Source organism: Tachysurus fulvidraco, chromosome 14 (genome assembly GCF_022655615.1).
Source record: "Tachysurus fulvidraco isolate hzauxx_2018 chromosome 14, HZAU_PFXX_2.0, whole genome shotgun sequence".
Taxonomy (NCBI): domain Eukaryota; kingdom Metazoa; phylum Chordata; class Actinopteri; order Siluriformes; family Bagridae; genus Tachysurus; species Tachysurus fulvidraco.
The window spans coordinates 19,288,888-19,316,393 of NC_062531.1; the positions used below are offsets into that span (position 1 = coordinate 19,288,888).

Consider the following 27,506-nt stretch of genomic DNA (forward strand, 5'->3'; position numbering starts at 1 on the left):
ATTTCATGACACTACGAGTCTAAAATCTTCATGATATTATATTTAAGCTCATCTGCTTCAACGCTCCAGTGCAGAATGAAAATATTTTTACTGACAAACTGTGCTTCAGAAGTGAATGAATGAACAAATCACAGTGTAACACTTTGAGTCTGTTTTTTGTTTATTTTGTGCAAGATTGATCTGTATAGGTTCACCTTTTAATTATGATGTTTAGGCTATCATTACAAAATAGATTGTTACTTAATTGTGGAAGTCTTTCCAATATTTATTTTATAATATTGGGTCATTTTGGTCAACTTTGTGTCTCCTATTGCTAAATAAAATACAATGGCCTTCCCTTATTTTAAAAACGTGTGTGTGTATATATATATATATATATATATATATATATATATATATATATATATATATATATATATATATATTCGTGCTTCGATTATTTCTAATCAATAAGATACTGATTAAGAAAACTCCAGCAAGCAGCAGAGCATTGTTTATGATGGAAAGATCACATCGTGATAAATCAGAACACATGGTAGTCTTACAAATAACAAAATAAAACAAACAAAAAAGTTATATAAATCTTAAATAAAAAAAATAATTAAGGTTAATTTTTTTGGATGGATTTAAAAGTTGAGCATGTAAATTGTTGCAGTTCAGAATAAATCCATTAGGTGGTGCTGTTCCTCAGGTTAGACCTGATCGTGGACACTAAACACTAAACAACATATTAGCATTTTAGCTGTGTATAGTCTTGTGGAGACGAAATAAGAGTACAGCATATAACACCTACAAAAAGGTAATTACATGTTTTCTGCATAAGATTCATGCTAAAGGGAAAAAAGGGGAATTATTTATCAGCATTGTTTGACAAAAATCTGAGTGCTCCATCAGTTTATTACTTTTTGTTTGCTTGTTTGTTCAATTGTAAATGAACACTTTTTTTATTAATAGATGTCACAAATAATGCTGAAAATATTATAATGCTGAAAGTATTAAGTTTCCTTTTGTAAAAACAAAGCTGAATATCTGCAAACACAGCATTTCTTCATTCATTATTCCTTGTCATCTATATTTTATTAAATAATTTACTATTCCCTCGATTTTGTTTTTTACATTTCATTTACATTTCCCCAAAATGCAAATGTGTGTGTGTTTGTGTATATATACATATATATATATATATATATATATATATATATATATATATATATATATATATATATATATATATACACGACTTTGACACTTTTTCATTGTAACTTTGAACAAATGTGTCATAAGTATGTAACCTAGTGAGCCAGTATTAATGTATTCAATGATTTAAGCACTTATGTATGTTGCTCTGGATAAGAGCATCTGCCAAATGCTGTACATGTATATACATCTTACATATTTTATATATAATTGGGAACAGGGCATTAGGATGATGAGGTAGCAGATCACATGACTAGTGTGTTGTTTTCCTGAGGCAGTGTTACTGTCTTTGTTGCTGTTAATTGTCATTATCTTACTAAAATATGTATTTCAAAAAAGTACATTAAGAGAAAATTATTTTAAAGTTAAACCTTGTTTCTGGTTTGTTGTTTGGCTGAGAAGTTGAATCATGTGACCTGGGAAACAAAGATTACACCAAAATGGACTTTGAGAATATTGGCAGAATAGAAAACCGCATGAATGTGCAGAGGTTTCCTATTAAAGTGGACTTTAAAATGTTAAAGTGTTCGACACAACAGATACAGAAACAGCAGCTTCGTTCACAAAGAGCATCTTATAAACATTCAGAGTCTGTTCTGAGCCTATAAGAGAAAATTGTTTAAAATATATTTATTAAATTTTGTATTACAAATACATGTTTCTGATAGTAATAAATCCATACTATCAAAACACTGAACAGAAAACATACATAACAGTTAAACCTCTTGGTTCTGTAAAACTCTTTCACAAGTGCTCTGGTGATTACAGTGTGTGAAACAGTAGTGGAATCTACAAAAAAAAAGAGAGCATCCTGATAAAAAATTTAAAAAAAAGAGTTTTCCCTACGTTGGCATCAGTACAAACAAATTTTGTTCCCCTTCATAACACTTCCTTAACACTGAGTTCTTTGTCTGATGCCTTCCGAGGTTAGCGTATAAAAACATAAATGTAATGTTCACAGGAAATTGTGCTTCACACACAGGGTTGTCCAAAACGTCCGAGACCAATGGAGGTGAAACCTGCTTCCGAAAATACGTTTGCTTTGCATTTTCAACTTTATACGGTTCCTGATAAAGTGAAAATTAGAATCTTAAAAATATTCACGAGTTTCTTAGTATTTGTGTTTGTCCCCTTTTTTTCTGTGCGCTCGAACCTTCATGGCGTCCGAGTTTGTGTAAAGCCTGATGATCCGCATTAGATCAAATCCATCAGAGTGATTTATCACACTGATTAGGTTTTAATAGACTGGACGAGAGAACCAGAAAATCCAACCTTTTGTAGCAAAGCATTACCATATGAATTTGCATGTGTTTGAACAGTGACCTAAAATCTGTGCATTCTGAATAATGATTAAGCGATATGTTGGATTTGTTTTTTTTTCCCTAGAATTTACAGGGAATTTTTAAATAAATAAAAATCCCAGATTTCCAGTGTAGTCTTAAACTTTTGGACCCTTCTGTATATCCAAGTGAAATGAATCCAGTGTGTTTTTTTTCTGCATGCAGTTCGTCGTTTGTTGTTGTTTTAAATTGATGTCATATCATTAGAAACACTATAATATGCTTAGATTATGTAAGGATTTAAAATGTGTCTGAAGTGCGTTTTGCATGAAATGTGACACATACACAGTGCAGTTTGGTACATATTGGACACTTTGATATGTATCCAGGCTTAAAGTAATATATAAATACTGAAAATAGGAGATTGGAGTTAAAATGGAGTTAACATATTCACGAAGCCAACATTTAAAGCGTAAAAAACAGATAAGCGCTAAATATGGAAGTAATAAAATGTTCAATCATTTCATGATGACCTTGGCATTTCCATGTGGAATAAAAATCAAATCTTATCTTTTAGATATAATCATGAACATGAACTCCTTAGAGAATTTATTCTCTCTTAAGGATTTTAGAGCTGGATTTCTGAAGACTTTTCTTATGTAATGTCACTGTAGTAAGCTAAGTGGCAGTGTTGTCTCTGAAGATTTTACGACTGAAATTGATTTACAGACGTCTTCCAGTTGAAGAAGCTCTGCTCTAAGCACGTGATTTAATGGTGGACTCCTTGCTGGGCTTTTTCTTGCTGGTCCTCTTCTTAATGATCCTTACTGCTTATCTGCAGCAAACACTGAAGAGGACGGAGACAAACAGAGACAAACGTAATCAGACACTCCGATTTTTGATCTTTTGATTAGATAACTAGAGTGTAAAACATTTTGTGCATCATATCCAGCGTTTATTGACTTGTCAGTCTAGCTCCTTTGGGTCACTTTGCATTTTGCAGACCAGTTCAGCTTAGCCACGGCAGCTCCTACACACCCCTCGGGCAGCTCCTACACACCCCTCGGGCAGCTCCTACACACCCCTCGGGCAGCTCCTACACACCCCTCGGGCAGCTCCTACACACCCCTCGGGCAGCTCCTACACACCCCTCGGGCAGCTCCTACACACCCCTCGGGCAGCTCCTACACACCCCTCAGAAAGCTCTTACACACCCCTCGGGCAGCTCCTACACACCCCTCAAGAAGCGCTTACACACCCCTCGGGCAGCTCCTACACACCCCTCGGGCAGCTCCTACACACCCCTCGGGCAGCTCTTACACACCCCTCAGGAAGCTCTTACACACCCCACGGGCAGCTCTTACATACCCCTCAGGAAGCTCTTACACACCCCTCTGGAAGCTCTTACACACCCCTCTGGAAGCTCTTACACACCCCTCGGGCAGTTCCTACACACCCCTCGGGCAGCTCCTACACACCCCTCGGGCAGCTCCTACACACCCCTCGGGCAGCTCCTACACACCCCTCAGAAAGCTCTTACACACCCCTCGGGCAGCTCCTACACACCCCTCAAGAAGCGCTTACACACCCCTCGGGCAGCTCCTACACACCCCTCGGGCAGCTCCTACACACCCCTCAGGAAGCTCTTACACAACCCACGGGCAGCTCTTACATACCCCTCAGGAAGCTCTTACACACCCCTCTGGAAGCTCTTACACACCCCTCGGGCAGCTCCTACACACCCCTCAGGAAGCTCTTACATACCCCTCAGGAAGCTCTTACACACCCCTCTGGAAGCTCTTACACACCCCTCTGGAAGCTCTTACACACCCCTCTGGAAGCTCTTACACACCCCTCGGGCAGCTCTTACACACCCCTCGGGCAGCTCTTACACACCCCTCGGGCAGCTCTTACACACCCCTCGGGCAGCTCTTACACACCCCTCTGGAAGCACTTGGCTCATGAAACCTGGACAGTTAAAGACTGGACCAGGTAATATTTTTTCAGTCTCTATTGATTTTATACATCGCTCTCCTGCCACATGATTGGCTGAATCCATAAAAGCAGGAATGATCCAGTGTGCCTAATAAAGTGGTCAGTACTTCAGTAAATCAAAATGACTCAAAACATGCTTTCAGTTCTTTTGAAAACAAGCACAGCAGCTCTTACTTCTCTCACGTAGACCCTGGCCGAAGCTGCGGTACAGGCGGAACAAACCCCAGAAAAGCACACATTTGATGGTCACCGAGATCAGGCAGCCCGTTATAGAGGCAGCCTCCAGTATGTACGTTGGACTCTGTCCCCACTCAGAAATTATCTATGAAGAGAGCAAAGGTTTTTTACTCAGGTATGCTTCTGACTGTTCACTCACGTTGTAAACAAGACTGTAAATGAAGGTATACCGTATATAGCAGGTAAATAAAATAAGCCAGCTGAGGTAAGTTCTGGAGGACAAAAATCCAGACCAGTGGCTTCACTTCTTTTAAGACCTGAAAAACAAAAACGAAGAGCAAATCCTGACTGATTTGAGGTGACAGTGATGTAAGAGTAATGCTCAGAGTGAGATAATGGACTTTATTCATCACAGTTGTGTAAAGATCAGTAAAACCAGCTTTCCTGAAATTCCACCATTCCTTATGTATTGATTTCACATGGCCATATCTAGACAATTTAACCCATTTCTGGTGAAGTGTATGCATATTTTAGCTTTACAAATGCAGTTAAAAATAAAAAATTGTCATCATAATAATTATAGTAAAGTAATAAAAATTAAAACAACATTGTCACAATTGCACATCCGAGAAACTCATACACTTGGGGCAGTGGTGGCTCAAGTGCTTAAGGCTCTGGGATGTTGATTAAAGAGGTCCCAGCACTGCCAAACTGCCACTGTTGGGCCCTTGATTGAGGCCCTTAACCCTCCCTGCGCCAGGGGCACAGTATCATAGCTGCCCCTGCGCTCCGACTCCAACCTCCTCAGTTGGGAGAAAAGAATGTAAAGAAAAGTAAAGAATTCCACTGTGCTGTAATGTATATGTGGTGATAATAAAGGCTTCCAGGCCCCCAATTCATTCATTCATTCATTTGTGAATGTGAATCAGAATGATAAGGCACAGAACAGCTCATTAGTCCTTCAGTTAAGCAAGAAGAACATTTGCCTACAAGAGAAGCTGAAGCAGATTTTTCCAAGACTTTTGCATATCACAATATGTGATTTGAGGGATTCCCAGGGTCCCATGGATGGTCATAGTTCACCAGAATTTAGTCCAATCCTTACTATAACGTGCAGAATTTACTTCTCCTTTAATTACTCCATTTCATACGGTGCTTTCTATTTGAGAAAATCACCAATACTGCAAAACGCCTCGAATTGTTAGTGACTTACAGAAATGGCTCCAGTCACAGCAGTAATAATTGCCCAAACGACTCCGACTCCGAGAATGGCGGTGTGAATTTTGGACACAGAGGGGCCTGACGTCAGGATCAGGATGCACAAACACAGCTGGTAAAACAAGGCGAAACACATTTTAACATTTGAAGTTATTCCTCGATGTTTCTTGTGGCCTAGGTTGTAACTAACTAATTAATAGCAATAAGTTTAAAAAGTCTACACACTTCTGTTAAAATAAAAATATGAAGATATCAAGATAAATAAATTCAGATCTTTTTCCACACAATTAATCGAGTCAAGTCAAGGGACAAAATAATCGTAAGCTAAAGAAGAAAAAACCCACAGTAACCTGGTTGCAATGAATACCCATGACTAATACTTTCCTTAAACCACCTTTAGCTTATAATACAACAGGCTTTTTTGTAAGACGCCAACTTAGCACACCTTGATATGGCAATTTTGTTCCGCTTTGCTATCAGACTGTGAGGGGATTTCATGTACATTCCACAGGTCCTATCACGGTTATGGTTGAGGCTTACAACAAAGCAACCCATCACCTGTAATCAGCATCAGGTTCTGCTATTGATCCCTTCCTGTCATTTGTACTTTGCTTGATAACATTATATTAGTCCGATAAGCAGGCTTAGAAATTTGACCCAGTGCAAATTAAATTCATGGGACATTTCACCAAGTGCATCTGACAATAATGCTATTTAATTTCAGGGGTAGAAATAAATCAGCCATAGCTTTTACCTCATAGCATGCTACAGTTATTGAGATAGACCTCGCTGTAGAACCTGTTAGTCCAAGAGTCAGAGGCAGATCCTGGTACAATGAATCCTTTTAAGCGTAACCCTAACTGTGCAAGAAAAAACATTCCACTCAAAACACTTAAACAGCTTGAATCAAACTGAACTGTCATCACCTTCTGGAGTTTTGTCTTGATTGGGCCAGTTAAGAGGTACTAGATCGGGTCCAATCCAGACCGGAGCTTTGTATTCCTCAGGGAGTGTGATACTTCTTGTTTGTGCTTGCACAGAATTTAAAAATAATCTACTTTATGCCATTGGTTAACAGAAAAAAAATTGAGCTTTATCCTTATTTTTTCTAGCCCGTTTATACTAGAAGGCCTTGACCTTATATCACAACAAGTTACTTCTTATCCCACTAAAAGGTGATGAAAACTGCAAAAATGCTGGGAAAAGGACAGACAAGCACTTCCTATAAAGCCAATATAAAGCCAAGGTCAAACATATATATGGATGTCATGGCAGTCTTGTGATTTCAGTGATTTCTGCAAGTGTTCTTTTTCTGGGAGAAAATGATTGGAATGAAAAAATAAAAAACATGCTTGCCTGCACCTCCGGGGTTTGGAGTTCAAGTCCCATCAATTCAATTCAATTCCCATCAAAGACTGGCATCTCTAAATAGTCTGTAGTGTGTGAATGGATGTACACCAGAAGCTTGATTTTAGCCTGGTTTAACAATTCCCCAACGAGTTTTTATCCGGGTTTAGCCAATTCTCCAGAAAGCTTTGGGTCACTGTCCTGCTGGGACAGTAATCATGTTCTTCATGAGTCTGTCCACTTTCCTCATTTAGTCTTGGCCATTTCCCAATTAGCTCTCACCAGTCATCTGTTTTCTATTATAAACAGCTACAAAACAGGGAAGGTGAAGGCTGTCACATGCTTCCTCTGAGACATGTAAAGCCAGCCAAGTCTTTTTAGTGTCAAGGGAGTACATAAATTGAAAGGGGAGAGCTGACTCGTGAGTCATTCCTGCCACCAAGACAGCATAGACTGTTTCGTTTTATTATAACTCCGATAGCTGTGGCTTTTTCAGATTTGAACGTCAATCACAATCACTCGCAATCACAGGACGAATGACTACACACTTTTCACGTTGCACTAATGTGTATTCCATCCACTTTATGCAATGCATCAGTTCCTCTTGCAGCCAAACAGCCTAATACCAAGTTTAATACTACCACCACCATGCTTTACTTTCTCCGATAAACATATGTCAATTTTTCTCAACAAACAATTTCTCTTCTCTGACGGTCTTTCACTTTATTGAACATAATCAATAACACATTTCTTCAAGATTCTTCCTTGTTCCCACAGTGCACACAGTCACAACCGTATTCCAGCATGTCATGGCAGTCCGGGATTTTGGTCTAATACAAATTTTGGATAAAATTAATGGGGATTTTCTTTTTTTGTGTGTGTGTGAAAAAAACTGAAACATTTTACACATACCTTATCAGTGTATGTAAACTTTTGGCCTTAGCTGTACATAAATATTTGTGCTTCTACTCTAATTGATATACCCACAATTAAAGGAAGAAATTACCTGTGCCTGAAGATCAAAGGTCACCATTGAGAAGCAGAGATTGAGCAAGAAGTACTGCTCCTGCAGGCTTTCCAAAGCTCCGCCTACCCTGAAGGCCATCATGTTGGGCCTTAGGATGAGCAACAAGGCACAGAGCAGGTGTACCACACCCAGGCACATGATGCACACAAACCGCACCTGCAAAACAGATCATCATAACCTGAGGACACATTAGTAGAAGATTGTGGACTTGAAATCTTGTCATCAGTTCTGCCCTTAAGTAGCAGACTTCCTTTTGCTACATCTGTGTTCCTATTTTAACTTCTGCACTTGGAAAGCCCCAGATCCTGTGATCTGCTTGCAAAAGAATAAAAAAAACTGTAGGATCTACAAGCATGCAGCTAGAACAGGCCAAACCAACTACACCCAAAGGAGAGATTTATTGTGGTTTGTTGGTGTTGAAATGGCAGCCGGTGTTGAAATGATGGTTGGTGTACCATTAGCAGCACTTCTTTCTCTTTGCTGACACTGAAGTTGACGATAGAGCGCACCATGACCACGAGCACACAAACCCCAAAGATAATCAGCTCCTGCCTGTTTTCCTGCAGCACGCCTCGTGAGATGTAGTACATGCAGAACACTGGGGAAACATCACAGACACAATAGTTTTAATAATAGCAGTTATTATTCAATGCTAATCCCTTTTGGAATGTATCACAAAGCAAAGGTTGTTGTCCAGATGACAGATCTGGCTATAATGTGTCTTGCAGCCATGATCCAGAGCATTGCACAAATAAAAAATCTATCCATCGTGGGCAGACCAAAACTTAAGGGAAACATAAGGAAAAAATTCTGTCACATAGAAGCAGTAGTGCTGGATTTTCTGTACTGTAGAATACAGAGCATGAACCCTGGTCAGTGCTGCTTTTGTGTATTGTTTTATATTCCAGTGTATTGACTGCTCCCTTACAACTGCTTTTTGACCCTTACTGTAAGTAAACAGGTGAACATTTTCCATTTTTTCAGTACAAGAAAATATATTGGGGGGAAAGATAATGTTTAAAAAAACTCTGGACTATTCTAACTTCATCCCTGTTTGCTTATCAGATCAATCTGTGACCAGACTTGCACCAACTTGTTGTAACAGACCAGAATACCTGGTCGAGTATAGCAGAGAGAAATTTAAAGTCTTTACGAAGGATGCTTCGTATATAAAGTTACATTTTGCTTTGGTGTTCATTATCCCTATGAATGGAGACATTCTGGAGTGTATAGAGTGGAGATTGTTCCTTACCGATGCCCACAAGCTGGATGATAGAGACACTGAGATCATCATCTTCACCTTCTTTCCATCTTTCATTTACGATGTTGATTATAGTGAGGATAAAGAGCACCAGCATGGAGATGAGTGTGAAGCAGAAGTAGACCTTCACGAGGCACTGGAGCTCTGACAACTGCTTTATCTAGATAAAAGACGTGAGACATACTGCTGAATGGGATGTAAGACATACTGCTGAATGGGATGTGAGAGTGAGTTTAATCGATTCATGCCCCAGATTCAGATAACCTACTGGTCCACATGGTGTGGGTATCAGCTCCTCGTGCCTCGGCCTCAGGTTAGGAGATGGATCCTCCGTGCTCTCTTGGCGTTGAGGCAGCAATGGACTGTAATGTCAGGAATTTATACACACATTCATACATACATACATAAATAAATACACACACACACACACACATATACATACATGCATTAGAGTAGATGTGTAAAAGTCATTCACAGAACATGTATTAATAATAGAAACTCATGAAAAACAACAACTGAGCATAAAAGTAAAGTTTTCCCAACCTTACACTGTGCATCCTGATTATCCCACTCATAATTGATGTCCACAAGATAGACTACTATCAAAAATATCTACTTTCATGCTATAACGATATTCAGTTATTCCCTTTGGTTTTTTCACCAGTACCCCCAAAAAATATATCCCCCCAAATGGCTGCCACGTATTAAAAAAAAGGGTCACATAACAAAACTGCACCCTACCTAGTGCACTATGTCTGAATGGTAGCGATTTGTAACAGGACCCTTAGCTGTTTTTAGCTTACAGCTAACGGGTGAATTTTACCAAGCACTTACCGGATCTCGTCCATTACGCCAAATCTAACAAGGACACTGATGCTGTTTAGTAGTGCGTTAGTCTTGTACTTTACGATGTTCACGCTACATTTTAAGACATATTTGAAGTAGCAGGAGGGGCTGAGAGATGACAACATACCCTACTTCCGCTTTTACATTCTAGCATTTTTCCATATAGTACTGCGCGTTAAAATTGCAATATAGTTTTTTTGTTTGTTTGTTTGTTTTGTTTTGTTTTTTAATTTATGCCGCGTAACACGACACAACACTATTAAGTAACGTCCGACATTTATCTGTATCTACAAACCGACCGTAATACTATCCCGTAAGGAAATATTTTAAGGCATACTGCGCGAATTTGCGCAGTCACAAACCGATTAACGCTTTCTTTCACACCGGATTAACCGACTACGATATCGGTTCCGTCTCAAATACATTGACGCAACGTACAAAGTGCACTAAAAGCGATAGTTTTTGTGCTTGTTTTTTTCGAGTGCACTTGGTGTAAGAAGTGGGAAGTCGTTTAGCATTCGGTACGGGAGCTGACACGTGGTGTAGCAGAGGGAAAGGCTTGCGGTCTAGAGGTTCATTATCCGTGTTGAATAACAACAAACCAGCGAGAGGTGATTTGAATTAAGGATTTTGTGGCACTTGTAATTGTGCATTCGTTATTTTATTTACATCTACACTTTTATTTGTTGTTTAAGAGCTGGTTTTACCCACGGTCAAGAAAAGCAATATGTGGCAGGTAAAATGCCTTTACTTTATTTTGTGCAGCCAATAAACTGGATGAATTAACTCTGATTAATTAAGCCGTTATAAGTTTTTTTTAATTATTATTATTTAATGACGTTTTTATATTAAACTGCATGGTCTAAACACTTTTTACAGGAAGGAAACTACTTTGTTAAGGGTGATAATCTACTCCCTGCACTGGCATGTCACACAAAACTGAGCTAACTCGATAAACCTGAGTGGGTTTTTTTTTTGTTTGTTTGTTTTTAAAACAAACACGGCTAGTTTCCATCTTCAGCTCCACACTGTTAAGATGGCGACATGCAGACTAATTAGCTTTAGGTTTTAATTACAGTCTACGATAGTGCACGAGCCTTACAGCAAGAAAGGTTGTGGTGTAAGATAACAGACCAAAAAAAAAGCTCAGCAATATAAAATGTTCCAGTAATGCAAATGGCAATTAAAGTTAGTGAAATAAATGAGAATGATTATGTAGTTAAATTTATATTCAATTTTATTCTATATATATATATATATATATATATATATGTATGTATGTATATGTGTGTGTGTGTGTGTGAGTGTGTGTATAGAAAGGCAGCTGCAAAAGTAAAGTATGGTCTCTTAGATGAAGGGAGATTATTGTAAATGATGTAGATAACAGCAGTCATGTACAACTACAGTGCATTAATGTGACTAACGTGGTCTAGTAAAGAAAAAGCTTCTACAGTTACAGCAGACACCTTTATACAGGGTGAGTTACAATTTATACAACTGAGCAATTGAGGGTTAAAGCCCTTGCTCAAGCAGTGCCAGCTTAGTGGACCTGGGATTTGAACTCATGACCTTCTGGTCAGTAGTCCAGCGCCTAGGGTTAGTGAGTGTATACCTGCGAAATCACAGGCTTTGTAGTGTCTGTTCATGGTTTGAATGGAATTTGCGTTTGATAACATCTCTCGCTCTCCAAAAGCCATATTGTTGCTAAATGTTGAACAGCTTTGAACAAAAGTGTTGTTCAGGTTTCACTTCCTTCTGGTGACACACAGCGCTCATTTTGACAGTAGGATTGTAAGGTTGCTTTCATATCTAAAGCAATATATATGTTTACTATGATCGGAGGTGAGCTTTATACTGTAATTACTTGTTTAATCAAAGAGTAAATGAGGTTTAGCGTTATATTTATTGTCATAGTATCCTCTTATCTTAGATTCCCCTTTTGTCCTCTCTTTTGAATTCAGTAAGACAAATAACCACAAACTGCTTTCGGTGTTAAAAAAACTGCAAATAATGCCGTCTGTTAAACGAACTCTGTTCTTTGTTAAACAACCCATTCTTCTACTACTTCTTCTTCTACTTCATTAAAAATATCTTGCTAAAATGTCTTTTACTGAGATTGAAACTCTCATTTTCCACCTCCACGAACAAATGTATTACTACTGTCATAGCTGCTGTTAAAGAAATTTAATCAACTGATTAACAGACCAATCAGATTTGAGAATGCGGTGTGGCTTAAAAGATCAAAGGCCATTTTTAATCAAATATGAATAGGACACGCAATTAGAAATCAATTAGCCAAAAATGCTAGCTTGCTTTTCCAGGAGTAAACTGAAGTAACAATAGTAGCTTGCAGTGAATATTTTTGGACTGTCGATCATGTTGTATCTGTAAATCCAGTGGATGATAGGGTGCGTTTCAAAGCTGCAGGCTTGTCTCCGGGTGTGTGTTCACGGTGTGTGTGTTCACTGCTGTGTGTGTACACTTTGGATGGGTCAAATGCAGAGAACGAATTCTGAGTATGGTTCACCATACTTAGCCGTACGTCACTTTCACTTACAAAGTCGTCGATATAGGTTCTGTAATTACTGGAAACTTACATTGAACCCATTTTAAAAACTGTCCACATCACTCTGCACTAAGGCAACCAATCGCTGACGAAGTAAGGCAACATGTGTTGTCAAAGTAGAAAGATCCTTCATTTTTTTCAATGGCTAGCCAACAGCCTTATTACTGATTGCTATAACCTACATCAGGATTGCTTTCTGTCATGTTCATGTGCATAATTCTGTGTTTCGAACTAATTGAGGGACACATGATGAATAATGTCTTCTTGATTTATTTTGTATAATTTCAAGAAATTTCCCATAAGCTACATACAAGTGCATAATGTAGACTGATGAATGACAAATAGTATAATTATGGGTGCCAATAATTTTGCCACATTTTTTTTTTAAAGTAGTAGCTCCAAAAAAGATTTTTATTGTATAAAAAGTAAGGCATTCATATGGAATCATATACGTTGGGTGTTTGTGTTTCGCCAGGTGTCTTGATGGGTGCCAATATTTTTGGAGACGACTAGCTGGCTAGTGTAGGAAGGAATCCAGTTGTTTTGTTTTTTGGTGGATTTTAGACTTTTGTTCAATGTTTTTATATGATGTGGTTTTATTTGATTTTGTATTTATATCTATGGTACATGTAATATACTGTTTAGGCTGGTGCTGGCAACTCTTTCAGATCTCCTTTGTGAATTTTCATGGACAGATATGCTTTGAGATTAGACTGGAACAAAGCACGATTGTTTTGTGTGCACATGCATGGCCCTTTTTTGTTTTTTAATGGAACAGGTTACAGGGTGATGAAAGAAAGTTCTTAATTTAGATCAATTATTAGCAAGTCCATGCCTTGATGTGTCTGTCGTGTTGTTGCAGCAATAGGGGCATTTACACAATATTAGATACTGATTTTAATCGCTTCTTAATTATCATTCTCAAGTCTGTAGACCAATGCATTGTAGAAGCTGAGAGACAGTTAATTATGCCGGTAAGTCAATAGATTCAACTGAACAAGTCTTGTGTTAAGATGGAATCTGCTTTCACTGTTGAGACTTGTTTGAGACATATTATTTGGATACGCTTCATTTGAGGTTAGAAGAGCTGCACACGTACCGTGAAGCACTTTAAAGAAAGACAGTGCTGTGTCTCGAAAAGGTTCATATCTGGCACCAAGCCCTAAACGTTAGTCCTGTGAAGGATATATTTACATTAAATTACATGTGGCATGGGTTTTTGGCACTAAATGTACCGACATAAATTGGTGTCACGTGAAGTTATCCGGCTCAACAAGTTTAAAGGAAATAACATGTTATTGCTCTGTGGAAAAAAATGCTAGCTTTTTATCTTTGCTGCTTGGTATTCATATCAGTAATACCATCTAGGAAGAACGAAAGCTAATACATGCAACTTTCCAGTGGCGTCGATGCCTCGTGGTTTTTGGTCGCACCTGATTAGCATATCACATTGGTATAAGGGTTGAATAGTTTTTGTGTTTCACGCTTGTCAGTTCACTTTAGTATTGTTCTGCTGTTTACAGGTTTGCTCTTTGTAATTTTTATCGAGCTACTAAATTTTGAAATTTGTGCCACCCTGTCTGACTGTAGATTGTCGTTGACTGGATGTAGCATATTAGCATACAATGTATTTGAAACAATTTAGCATACACCAAGTGTGCAGTGATGACATTCAGAACAACTACACTTTTGAAAGCCTTAAACAGTCTCATTATGATAGAATAGCATAAATGTTAGCGTCCGTTAGTGGATCTGACCTAGCTACAAGTAAAAAAAAGTCTTCCTTCTAACGAACGAAGTTTTACTGAAAACAGCAACATCTGCTTTTTATTGCAGAATACATCCGACTTCCACGGCTAGACTCATCAACATGCACTTCTTCCTCCTTTGATCTCCATTATTGCCCTTAACAATGGAATAGAACCGCCTCTTCACGACATTTTCCTGCGTCTTGAAGAGCGGGTGTTCCCTGTAAAGCCCCGTGCTCGCTATGTGCGCCATGCCATGTAACGGCAGAGCTGGGATATCCGTCTTCTCAAAGCTTCTTTTGCCATTCAGGAGGTCACGTCACGAGAGGGTGATCTTAGCGCGCAGCGAGAGCGCACCCAGCGAGCACGTCTTGAAAGTGACCATCACCGAGACGACGGTGATCGAAGCCGACTCGGGCGTATGGAATTCCAAATCGCTGGCGTACCTCATCCTGTGGTACTTCTTCAGCTTCTGTACATTGTTCCTCAACAAGTACATCCTGTCCCTGCTGGAGGGAGAGCCGAGCGTACTGGGTAAGTGGTTTGGCACGTCTGCAGAATTCTGCAGAGTATGTACATGAGAATTTGTTTTTAAGGCAAACTAACCTCTGCATGAAACATCATTACAGCATGCTGATGTATATGAAGGATCTGTTAAATGTGTATTTATAACCAGGTGTCAAAGCCAAAATGGTTTTAAGATGTACAGCAGTTCATGACTTTGCTGTTGATCAGTTGCATTTGGGTCAAAGTCTGGGTTAGGTGTTGTTTCTAAAGCTTGTTCATTTTTGTGCATACATACATAGAGAGAGAGAGAGAGAGAGAGAGAGAGAGAGAGAGAGAGAGAGAGAGAGAGCTCTTAATTATACAACTCACTTGAAATGAGAAGGACAAGAAACACAGGTATTCTCTACATGTGCTTGTGATGTCTTCAGATAAACCCAAGTGCATCGGTGTTTGATCAAATAAAGTGAGTTTAAATCCAGACCAGTGCTGAGTGGAACAATCACACACAAACACATGCAGTGTGAAAACCACCTGAGAAAAAGCATATTAACTTTCCAGTGCACGATGTAGGCTACTGAAAAACCAGTCAAGCCCTTCTGACCAATCAGAGTTGAGAATTCAAGCAGCGCTTTGGTTTAACATTGCAGAGGTGGGAGTAGTCACATGTGCGCGTCACAAGTAAGTCTCAAGTCATGAATGTCGAGTCAAGTCGAGTCTTTTTGTAATATTTGTCAAGCAAGTCTCAAATTTGCGACTTAAGTATGACTCGAGTCAAGTCATATGATTCAAGTCCCCCATCTCTGTAACATTGTATAACAACATATAGAGTTATATTTTATCTATAATAGCTAGGAGCATAAAACTGTGCTACTTGTAGAAGACAGTGATTTGAGGAAAAGGTATTTTTTATGTCTTAGCATCAGGATTATTACTGATTTCCCTTGAAATCTTCACCCACTGTACCATGCATAAGCTGAGTCGTATTCTACTGTGTGTGTCCCTTGTGTATTAATGACTAACAAGATATTGTACAGCGCTACAGGAATGATTGCCCTGGCTCTTTATAGCTATGATTAATTTACAGGCAAATAAACGAGCAAGTAAATATTTAACATAGTGTAAAAAATACTCTCTCTTTCTCTCTCTCTGTGGGGTTGTATGTATCAGATTTCTTAAATGGATTCATAAAAATAATACCTAAGTGATACCAATAGTATGTTAAGAACTGTTTAAAGTTCATACACAAAGCATCTGTGGGAACCTAGTCATTTCTGCCAAAAGGTTTTGTTTTTTTTTCGCCGACAGGTGCTGCACATTTTAAGATGCTCTTTTTCACCATGCAAATAGCTGTCTCAGGTTCTCTAGAGCAAGTCCCTCATGTGATTTCCCTGCTCGCCTTATGTTTCAGGTGCTGTACAGATGCTTTCCACCACAGTGATTGGCTGCATTAAGATGTTTGTGCCTTGTTGCCTGTACCAGCACAAATCCCGTGCTGAATACCCACCCAACTTTCTCATGATCATGCTCTTCGTGGGAATAATGAGGTGTGCCTGGCTGCCGCTGCTTGTTTTTCCTGTCCATCCGTGTTACAACAGGGCTTATTGCCCTGAAAATTGAGCTAGAAACCAGTATGAGAGCCAGTAGGTGTTATTTAGTTGCTTCAGTATTCATCAGCTTTGCTTATGAGGCTTTTATGTAAGTAGATTCAAAACAAACCTGGACATGACTGTACTGTATGCTCATTATACTTCATGCTCTGAAATAATTTACATTTACAGCATTTGACAGATGCTCTTATCCAGAATGACTTACATATTTATTTTCATTTTATACAACTAAGCAATTGAGGGTTAAGGACCTTGCTCAAAGTCCCAGCAGTAACAGCTTAGTGGGCCTGGGATTTGAACTTAAGCACTAAGCTACTGCATCCCCAATGATCTGTGTAGCTTTTGTATTGAAAATAAATATTAGGTTAGAGTTTGCAGTTGTTATAATGCTAGATACATTTTCTTATGAATAATTATCCAAATATTCAAACATTTCATTCCTTAAGGACGTGTTAGGTTGTAGATTTCGATATCATTACAGTCCAGTTGTTTTTGTTGCTGAGGTTTGAATTAAATCCATTCAATTCAAGCTACAAATCAAATTCATTATAAGTGTAAGTTGATTTATTTTTAATTTAGGACAATAAAACGGAGAAAAAGTCTTTTCTAGAATAGTAAATATTGGCCTTTTTTTTTCTTCTTCTCTTTTTGCTTTTCTGTCAGGTTCACCACTGTGGTGTTGGGGCTGGTCAGCCTGAAAAGCGTAGCCGTGTCATTTGCTGAGACGGTGAAAAGTTCGGCACCCATCTTCACCGTCATAATGTCCAGACTGATACTGGGGGAATACACAGGTAACACAGAGAACGTAATCATTCTGATATCACAGTGTCACCATGCTCACAACACGGAACAAGTACAGTTACTGACTTATTCGTTTTATTCATTTCATCCTGCAGCCGTTTGTCATATCAGTGTCATTGATAAGTCCTGAGTTAATTATTAACTTGATGTTGTGCAGCGCTGCAGGAGTGCACTAACTATTTATTTCTCTGTGATTCACTGTAGAATCAGTCTTTAAAAACCAAACCTGCAATCTGGACAATCAGTATCAGATTTTATAGAATTAAACACTGTAGTTTAAGACTATAGTTAAGCTATAGCCAGAAGTTTTATGTGCAAGTGAAATAAAAGATATGACTAAAGGCTGGTTAAACATCAACCCTTTTATTATACACTGCCTGGCCAAAAAAAAAATCACACAGGCACTATTTGTTGGACTTTGGCATTGTTTCAATAAGCTTATGCAATGACACAGCTTTTATTCCCATCCAGAATTGCATTAATTTCTTGCCACAATCTTATTTTGATGATCGGCGAGCCAAGGAGTCTCAATGGGGTTAAGGTCTGGACTCTGTGGTTGCCAGTTGTGCGAAAATGATGTCATGTGCTTCCTGAACTACTCTTTCACAATTTAAGCCCTATGAATCTGGGCATTGTTGTCTTGGAATATGCCCGTGCCATCAGGGAAGAAAGTAATCCACTGATGGAAAAACCTGGTTATTTAGTATGTTCAGGTTGACTTCATTGTTCAAGTATCCAGACCCCCTTCACTTTTTTTAATTTTGAAAAAAGTTCAGTGTTCAAAAAGAAAAAAGCGGATACATCAGATGTACAAGTATTTAGACTCTTTACAACAACACTCGAAATTTAGCTCGGATGCCTGCCATTTCTCTTGATCATTGCTGAGATGTTCTTCACCTTGATTAGAGTTCCCCTGTGGTAAATTAAATTGATTGGACTTGATTTAGAAAGGCACACATCTCTACTGTATGAAGGATCACAGCTGACAAAGCATATCAGAGCAAAAACCAAGCCATGAGGTAACTGGGAAACTGCAGAGCTCAGAGACAGGATTGTTGCAAGGTACAGATCTGGAGAAGGCTACAAATAAATTTCTGCTGCACTGGAGATTTCTAAGAGCACAGCAGCATTCATAGTCCTCGATTGGCGCAACCAGGACTCTTCCAAGACCTGTTAGCCTGGCTAAACTGAGGAATCGAGGGAGAAGGGCCTTAGTAAGAGAGGTGACCAATACCCCTTTTCCACCAAAAAGAACCGGGTGCTGGTTCAAAGTTGGTTCCACTGGCGAACCTTCTAAGAACCGGTTTGCCTTTCCATCGGTTAGAGAGCTTTCAAAGAGTGTCACATTACACAGCAACATTAGCGCAGCAGCGGCAAACACAAACACATCAACAATGATGGATGGTGCTTTACTGTTAATGCTCATGGCTTTGTGAACCTACATTGGCATCCAAATGCGGCGAATCCAACGTTTACGTGCAGCTCCATGTAATCTGTATAAACGGGGGTTGTAATCGAGAAAGTACATAAGACTCATGGCATACTCATCAGAGTTGAGGCAAAGATGAATGGAGCAATGTACAAAGATATTCTTAATAAGAGCACTCCGGGCCTTACACTGTTCACCTTCCAACATGACAATGACCCTAAGCACACAGCCAAGACAATAAAGGAGTGGCTTAGGGACAACTCTGTGAATGTCCTAGAGTGGCCTAGCTAGAGCCCTGACATGAGCCCTATTGAACATCTCTAGATAAACCTGAAAATGTCTGTCCACCCACAGTCTCCATCCGGCCTGACAGAACTTGAAAGGATTTGCAAAGAAGAATGGCAGAAATTCCTCCAGTCCAGGCGTGCAAAGCTTGTTGCGTCATACCCAAAAAGACTCAAGGCTGTAATTGCTGACAAAGCTGCCCCAACTTAGTACTGAGTAAAAGATCTGAATATTTATTTAAATGTGATATTTTGGCTTTTTTTCTTTTTAATAAATTTACAGACATTTCTAGAATTCTGTTTTGACTGTCATTATGTGGTACTGAGTGTATTTATTTATTTATTACAATTTGATTTCACCAAATTTTTAAATGGTCTATATTAAATCATATTTCTTTTCATGAAGATAATGGTTCTCCATTATCTTTCCAGGTTTAATTATGTATCGGACTAATATTAGCAGAAGTGCTAAAGAAAGCTTTTTTTTTAATATAATGAGAGAGAAGAGTTAAACAAATGGTTACAGGAACTGACCTGTTGACCAGATGTACCTTTATTAGAAAATCTGCAACTTTAGGGTGGTTAACTCCTTGAAACGTCAGACTGCATCATCCCACCCCAGCCTGGATTGTTTTTCTATACCAATACACCCCTGTGTGTTTTATTCTTTACATTTTGTAGAGAATAGACACTTTCCTTCACACGCCTAAGCTGGCTTAGTGACGATGCCGAAGACAACCATATATCAGCTGACCTCAGAGCAGCTGATGAACATTCTAAGGCAGCGGTGTCCAATCTTATCCACAAATGGCCGGTGTGGGTGCAGTTTTTCATTCCAACCAAGCAGAAGCCACACCTGATTCCACCTGTTTAATCAGTTGTTCTTGGCTTTTAGTAGATTCTGGTGTGGCTTCTGCTTGGTTGGAATGAAAACCCGCACCCACACCGGCCCTTTCTGCATAAGATTGGACACCGCTGTTCTAGAGGAATGTAGCAAATATCGGTCATGTGATGTATTCCAACTCATCCCTTAACAGCATGTTGTGTGTTTGATCAACAGGTCTTTGGGTGCACTTGTCTCTGTTCCCAGTAATGGCCGGTCTGGCCCTGTGTACAGCCACTGAAATCAGTTTCAACATGCTAGGCTTTTCTGCTGCTCTCTCCACTAACATCATGGACTGGTATTTGTCTTTCAAATGTTTAGCAGAATCTCATAGTTCTCGTTAACATTAAAGATAAACACTGATTTGTTCTTCTTTTTTTTTCTTCTGTTCTGCATCGTAGCTTACAGAATGTATTTTCTAAGAAGCTGCTAAGTGGGGACAAGTATAAATTCAGGTGAGAGTTTTGTGTTATTCAGTGAAGCTTTCTGTACCAGAATTATCCAAATGTCCCGCTGTATCAGTGTGTGTTCATGACTATTTATATACAGACACTAATTACAACTAGATTTGTAAAGTTCGTCACAACAAACTTTGATGTTGGCTTTGATGGTGCAAGTATTCGCACTTTAAAGTCCGGTGCACTTTGGAGGCGAGTGGACAGAAAGATTGTGAAAGCTACTGGACCGCTAGGGTGCCAATACTTTTGGAGGGGAGCAGACATGAGCATGTGACGTGATCCGAATACCTGTGAGGCAGTTCCCCTCATTGTGCTGAGTGTTTTGATATGTCACATATCCATGTTGTGCAAATTTTTAATTTTCACGTGACATCACGTGACGCGACCAAAATACATGTGAGGCATTTCTCTCATTGGGCTGAGTGTTTTGATATATGACATGTCCATGTTATGCTAATTTTTGATTTTGCTTATTTTGGGGGCGGGCCGTCATGTCACGTGATGTCACCAGAATACCCGGTGGGGTGCCAATACATTTGGCGAAAAGTACCTACTGAGGGTTTGGACATTTCATGTCAATACTGCAATCATTATGGGATTCTACTTATACTGCATAGAACACAGAGAGAGAAGCCGTGCCTGAGCTCAGGGTCTACGACATATCCGAATTTGGTGCATGTGGCTCGAAAGCCCTAGGTGGAGTTACTCTTGATAAATTTTTGGCTAAGAAGAAAATATAATAATAATAAATACTAACTAGATTTGTAAAGTTCGTCGCGACAAACTTTGATGTTGGCTTTGTTCAGAGTATCACCCTAAAGGAGCTGGCCGAGTTTGTTGTAGAGAGTTCGAAAGCTTGCTGAGTTATAAACCTCCAAAGTTTATAATGGGAGTCTATGGGAAAAAGGCCAATTTGAGACCCAGTACCAGAAGTAGCTGGTACTCGGATCGCTTAGAAAAGTAATAGCAACAAACTTCAGACCAGGTTCTATAACATATCCAAATTTGGTGCATGTGGCTCGAAAGCCCTAGGCCGCATTAAATTTTATATATTTTTGTCTAAGCTTAAATAAGAAAACAGAATGTTGGCTTCTACAAAGCCAACATAATTAGCTTATAGCGGAAATCAGAATGTTGGCTTCGACAAAGCCAACATAATTACAATGAGTCACAGGTGTGGAAACTTCCCTTTATTAGCCATTTAAACCTCTGTGTGTCAACCTGTGTGTTTATAATGTGGCCAAACATTTAAGGATGTGTAAACTTTTGCTCACGGATGATTTCAGTTATCATTAGGTTTTAAAAAGGAGACGAACAACTATGTGATAATTAATGACCTCAATGACCACTATCATTAAATAAAAACAAAAATGCATTGCATTCTTATACTTCTAGAAAAAATGTACATGGATAATAAAGGTCAGTTTATGGATGTATATAATGTTTTTGTTTGTTTGTTTGTTTGTTTGTTTAATTATACATTTTATTTTCTTTATAAAAAGGAGACAGTTTAAAAAGGTCTGAGTACAATAAAACATTTGAAGTAATTGACATTATATGTAACAAATTATGTCATATGACTTTACTCATAATAAAAACAAATATGTTAGATTAATTTTGATTTATTCTTTCCCTTATTTAGCCCCCCAGAACTGCAGTTCTTCACAAGTGCCGCTGCAGTGATCATGCTCATCCCCGCCTGGGCGTTCCTCATGGTTAGTCCGTGCTTATTTTGGATTAGAAATGTGTTTTCTATCTAAAAGCTGTTTCGACAGGACACTAGGGACCTACACAATATTAGACAGGTGGGTTTATGTATTGGTGTATGTAGTCCGTCATCACGTTCAGTTTCATCCCTCAGCAGTGTCACAGTATGGTGGTGTTTATCACATGAACTGTGTAATAGAATTATTAAAAAAAAACAGCAAGCTTCATAAATGGTTCTTTGACAGGGTTTGTGATTCTTTGACAAACCTTGTAATGTTTCCCTTGAGTAAAAGTTTGTTTGTAAGTAAGAAGGGTTCATGTTCTTCATGGCATTTAAGTGTCATTTTCACACCATCGCACCCCCTGGTGTGCGCAAAGGGCCAGGTCATGAATGATCATACTTAGTCATACTACGACTACGACATGTACGACTCTGAATCAGACAGGTGCACATATAAAGTGTTAAAATCAGTATGAAACCAAACTCTCACACTCCACACCAGGGCCTTGTGTAGTTCAAGCACATATAATCTAACTGTGTAACTCACCCGCAAGGCCGTGATAGGCACCCCTAATGTGTACAAAGTGCTTGTGGTTTTTAGTGTCACTATAGCATAAGGTTTCCCAAACTGGGCAAGTCAGAAGTATCTAGCAAAATGTCACAAAGGTTTTTAGACTATCTATTGTGGATGGCTTCCACTTCAGGTTACACATGTTTTGTTGATTAAAAGGAAAGTGATTAGAAATGGCAAGATGTTAAGGACAAGAAGTTAGCATTCTGTTTTTAAATTTAAGCAGCTGAAGCTCATACATGGTAATATCTGGTATTTACAGTATATAGACTTTTGTACAGTTCTATGCATAAATTGCATTACATTGAAATAGTTTTTGTTTGTTTTTATTTGTTAGTTTATTCATTCATTGTTACATGTTTGTGTTATTTATTGTATTGTTTTTTTTAATTCTTTTTTTAATTTCATTTTCACATTTTTTATTGATTGAACAGGGAACACAGACGCTTTAACTGACACAGCAAAGTCACATCTTTTTAAAATGTTTGAGAGAAAGAAAAAAGAAAAGGGGGAGATTGAATTAGTTTCCATTCATCATGGCCGCTCTATCAGTTCATCAGCTTCATCAACACATAGTAGTGAAGTAGACCTTGGTTTGATGGTTCGGAGGTCATCTGAAAGTGAAAGTGACATGACATACGGCTAAGCATCTGATAAACTAATAAAGAGTTGAGGGCTAATATAGTTCTAACTGTTTAGGGATCCCAAAATTGCAATAGTAGAGCAATAATAAATATTGGTTTTAAAAGCTTTGGACATAGTCAGCAAGTAGGTATTCCAATAATTGTGAAGAAATAAAAAAATAATAATAAATTAAATTAAAAAAATTCAAACATCATGAGCAAGGACTTTTTTTTTTTACTTATTTACTTTTTTTAAGGGAAAAAACATGCAACTCAGATTGCATGGATTTTTATTTATTTATTTTATTAATTACTTTTTTAGAAAGGAACTCAAATTTCAGTGTAAATCTTTTTTTTATTCTGAAACTCACACACAGCTCTATGTGAATTTTATAAACATGTCCTATGAAAAAAAAAATTCATAATTCCTGTGCATGTTCCTCTGAGTTTTTGTTTTGTTTTGGGTTTTTTTTTTATACAGAGATTCTCTCAGGCATAAAGAAGCATGTTTGTGTGGGTATAAAACATGAAGGATGTGGGTTCACAATGTCACCTGTATCTCTTTTTCCTCCTGCCTACCCTCAGGATAATCATTTGTTTGGGAAAAGTGGCCGTGGTGTAAACCTGACCCAGGACATTTTGGTGCTGTTGCTGGTTGACGGAGTGCTGTTTCATCTGCAGAGCGTCACGGCCTACGCCCTCATGGGACGCATATCACCGGTCACTTTCAGGTAGGAGCACCATCTGGTTATTCAGTCTAGGTGTTTTCTTAAGATGCTAAAATTCAGTGTAAGTTTATCAGCGGAGGGATAATCTGAAAATTCGGATAAAGGTAGACTGATAGTATAGTTTCATGTGATGATGGTGCTATTTTACTTGCACCTGACTTTGTTTTGTTTCCTTCCTGTAACACACACGCTGGCTCCTTGTAACATCACATTGTAAGCGATTCGTTCTTATAGAAACGACGAGGCATTAGCTCAAGCGCAATTGGATTGCACCAGAGACACAAAGCGTCCATGCATAACACCTTATCTTTTGTCATGTTTCTTTACCAGTGTGGCAAGCACGGTGAAGCACGCCCTGTCCATCTGGCTGAGCATCATCGTGTTCAGTAACCCCATCACGCTGTTGTCCGCATCAGGCACCTTCATGGTGTTTGTGGGCGTCTTGCTGTACAACAAAGCCAAACAAGTGCAGAGGAAAACACTGCAGACTCTCGTCCAGTCAGATTCAGATCACAGACCCTTACTTCAAGAGTCCAACCTGAAAGCAGCTGATGACTGATGATGACACTGACAGATGGGACTTGAATCATACAAGCAATTTATTTTTTTTTATATTTATTTTCAAAAGATGGACAAAACCGGTATTACTCCAGCAGCTTTGTCCACACCACATTCCTGTTTTTGACGTATTTGATACCTCACACGAGTGCTGACAAGGTCAAGGGTCTAACAAGGAGCAGATGATTTGTACAGAATCGACCAGAAGCAAAATATACTTCGATGAATCGTTCAGATCTCTTTTTATATCTAGATCACTTCACCGTCTTTATTCCATGCTAGTAATATTTACATATCTAGAGCGTGTGTACATTTACAAAATGTCACCCCACCAGATCCCCCCCACCACCACCACCACCGCTTGTACATATACAATCATATAGATTCCTAGTGGTGATCTAATCAACGACAGGGAACGTTATCAGGATGGAGTTGGAAAGCTAGTGTCAGATCAGAGGTTTCGTAGGCAAAGAAAAGTGGAGCCGCTGAACAGCCTTTCAGAATTATTACTGACCCAAAAAATAGATATATGTTTGGGGGCCAAAACAATCCACGCTATAACCGACCAAATGAATGCGCTGTGATGGATGTTTCTGATCAGTTCGTCCTCTCATGATGTATACCGCTGTCATTCGTTTTTTTGTTTTTTTTTAACTCACTAAAAGGTAAAAGTGCATCTAGTCTAATTTTTACATTTCTGTAAGATTTTCTCATTTTTCTCATAATTGCTTCTTTTAGAAATCAGTGCTTTACTATTATTAGCAAGGAAAAAAGTGCCTGTCCATAAAACGATTTAAAAGCTTAAAATTATGGACTTATATACCACCGTTATTTGTGTAGTTCATCTGTTCATCTACGAGCAGAAATGACCACTTTGTTATAACTGTAGAGATTTTTTTTTTTTTCCAGGTTTTTTTTTTTTTTTTTTACACGGCATACAACATATTACGTGACTTACTGATACATATTAATGCATTATTGCATATCTCTGCTATTATCATTTTTGTTCTGATTGTAGAGATATTTGTTCAGTTAGTCAGTAAGATGGTTCTGTTTGTCTTACAGGGATGATGCATTGCATCCAGGCGTATCGGTGCAGCTAAATACGCTCTGTACTGTGATTCGGTTTCTACTTAAGCTTACAGTTTATCTATCTATTTTTCCCCCTCTATGCTGGGCCAAATGATGAACAGCCCTGCATTTCTGACAGAACCTGTGTTCCTTAGACTACCTGGTTTAAAGCCTGTGTGTCCGTCATCTAATTTCCACAAGATTAAGAGCCTCAGATCGTTGTCTTTTACTCGATCTGCTTTTACTAGACTTGTACTTGTATGAAGATTTGTGTTCGAAACCTGTGTACTGACATTTTGATTTCTATTATAGAAACAGCACCTTTCATCAGCCGGATGATTTTAAACTGTACTTCAATTTCTTTTTCCTTGTTGTAACATATCAAGATGACAGTCGTCATAGCAAAAAAAAAAAAAAGTTTGTTTCTATATTAATGACTAATATTGGTCAGTTTTTAATTCTGTACATGATGTTTTTGTATATATTTTTTTGTCTGTACTCATTGAGCTGGTGTGCGTGGGTGCATGCATGTGTGAATGTGCAGTCTGTGCATGTCACTTTAATTTGGAAGAACGATGTCTCTTTTAAATTCGTATTAAACAGAAAACATCTTTTCATGTTGTTTGGTTGACTTTTACTGGGCAACTCAAAACGAGGGAAGAATTGTGCTTTTGTCTGTTTCAGAAACACACGTTATATGACGTAATACTTCTTAAGTGTTTGGTTGGGGACGTTCCTCAATTTATAGCTGAAGTTAATTTAGGATGTGGACAATGTGGTTCCTATAGGCCTCTATCTTTGTTAAATGCTGATGTTAAAGTTCTGGCAAAAACTATAGCTCTGCGCTTAGAGAGAGTGTTGCCCAGCATTATTTCTGAGGAGCAAAACGGTTTTATTAAGGGACGTCATTTATTTTTTAATACTCGCACTCTTTTAAATATTTTTCATACTGTACATTCCGAAACGGTACCTGAGATTGAAAAAGCATTTGATGGGTAGAGTGGGAGTATTTATTCGCTGTATTAAAAAAAATTTGGTTTTGGTAATAAATTTATTGGTTGGGTGAAATGACTTTATACATCACCTCAAGCCAGCATTCAAACAAACAATGTGCGTTCAGAGTATTTCCCATTAAAACGTGGGACACGTCAGGGTTGTCCTCTCTCTCCATCTTTATTTGCCTTGGCCATTGAACCTTTGGCCATTTCATTACGATCCTCTACTTTATTTAAAGGCGTCACTAGGAACGGCATCGAACACAGACTATCATTGTATGCAGATGATTTGTTGCTCTATGTATCAGACCCTGTGTCTGGTCTACCTGGTATCTTGTCCACTCTTGATACATTCAGCTCCTTTTCTGGATATAAATTAAATTTTCAGAAGAGTGAATGCTATCCAATTAACACAACTGCTTTGCAACTTAAGCATCTGGACATGCCCTTCAAAATCAGTCCCGCTGGATTTAGATATCTTGGTATTAATGTGACACGTACATTTTCAGGTCTTTTTTCTGCAAACTTTATCATTTAGCATGGTGTAAGTTAGAAGCCCAGTCATGTTCTTCCTCATCCTCTATACCTACTCTTATATACTCTTCTCTTCCAATTAAAATT

The 27,506-nt window shown here is 38.6% G+C and overlaps 2 protein-coding genes across 6 annotated transcripts; one reads left to right on the top strand and one right to left on the bottom strand.

Annotated features, from left to right (window-relative positions):
* Nucleotides 1-616: 616 nt before the first annotated feature.
* LOC113656038 (solute carrier family 35 member E2A-like) lies at nucleotides 617-26,507 on the top strand. Of its 4 annotated transcripts, XM_047823172.1 has the most exons (10): nucleotides 10,802-10,959; nucleotides 11,044-11,084; nucleotides 14,751-15,196; nucleotides 16,578-16,713; nucleotides 17,440-17,567; nucleotides 20,351-20,471; nucleotides 20,575-20,628; nucleotides 22,274-22,346; nucleotides 24,119-24,264; nucleotides 24,592-26,507. In XM_047823172.1, the coding sequence occupies exons 3-10, from the start codon at nucleotides 14,905-14,907 to the stop codon at nucleotides 24,818-24,820; spliced, it is 1,179 nt and encodes a 392-aa protein (XP_047679128.1). In that variant the 5' UTR covers nucleotides 10,802-10,959; nucleotides 11,044-11,084; nucleotides 14,751-14,904; the 3' UTR covers nucleotides 24,821-26,507. The 4 variants fall into 4 exon arrangements, with proteins under 4 accessions (XP_047679129.1, XP_047679128.1, XP_047679127.1 ...); XM_047823173.1 differs by lacking the exons at nucleotides 10,802-10,959; nucleotides 11,044-11,084 and adding an exon at nucleotides 617-799; XM_047823171.1 differs by having other exon boundaries at nucleotides 10,802-11,084.
* On the bottom strand, nucleotides 1,813-10,648 carry LOC113656039. Of its 2 annotated transcripts, none has more exons than XM_027166976.2 (9): nucleotides 10,337-10,648; nucleotides 9,771-9,864; nucleotides 9,494-9,662; nucleotides 8,697-8,839; nucleotides 8,221-8,397; nucleotides 5,863-5,979; nucleotides 4,880-4,966; nucleotides 4,647-4,794; nucleotides 1,813-3,324 (listed from the first exon to the last, which is right to left on the bottom strand). In XM_027166976.2, exons 1-9 carry the CDS (start codon nucleotides 10,471-10,473, stop codon nucleotides 3,302-3,304), a joined length of 1,095 nt encoding a protein of 364 aa, XP_027022777.1. In that variant the 5' UTR covers nucleotides 10,474-10,648; the 3' UTR covers nucleotides 1,813-3,301. The 2 variants fall into 2 exon arrangements, with proteins under 2 accessions (XP_027022777.1, XP_027022778.1); XM_027166977.2 differs by lacking the exon at nucleotides 10,337-10,648 and adding an exon at nucleotides 10,046-10,207.
* Nucleotides 26,508-27,506: the final 999 nt, after the last annotated feature.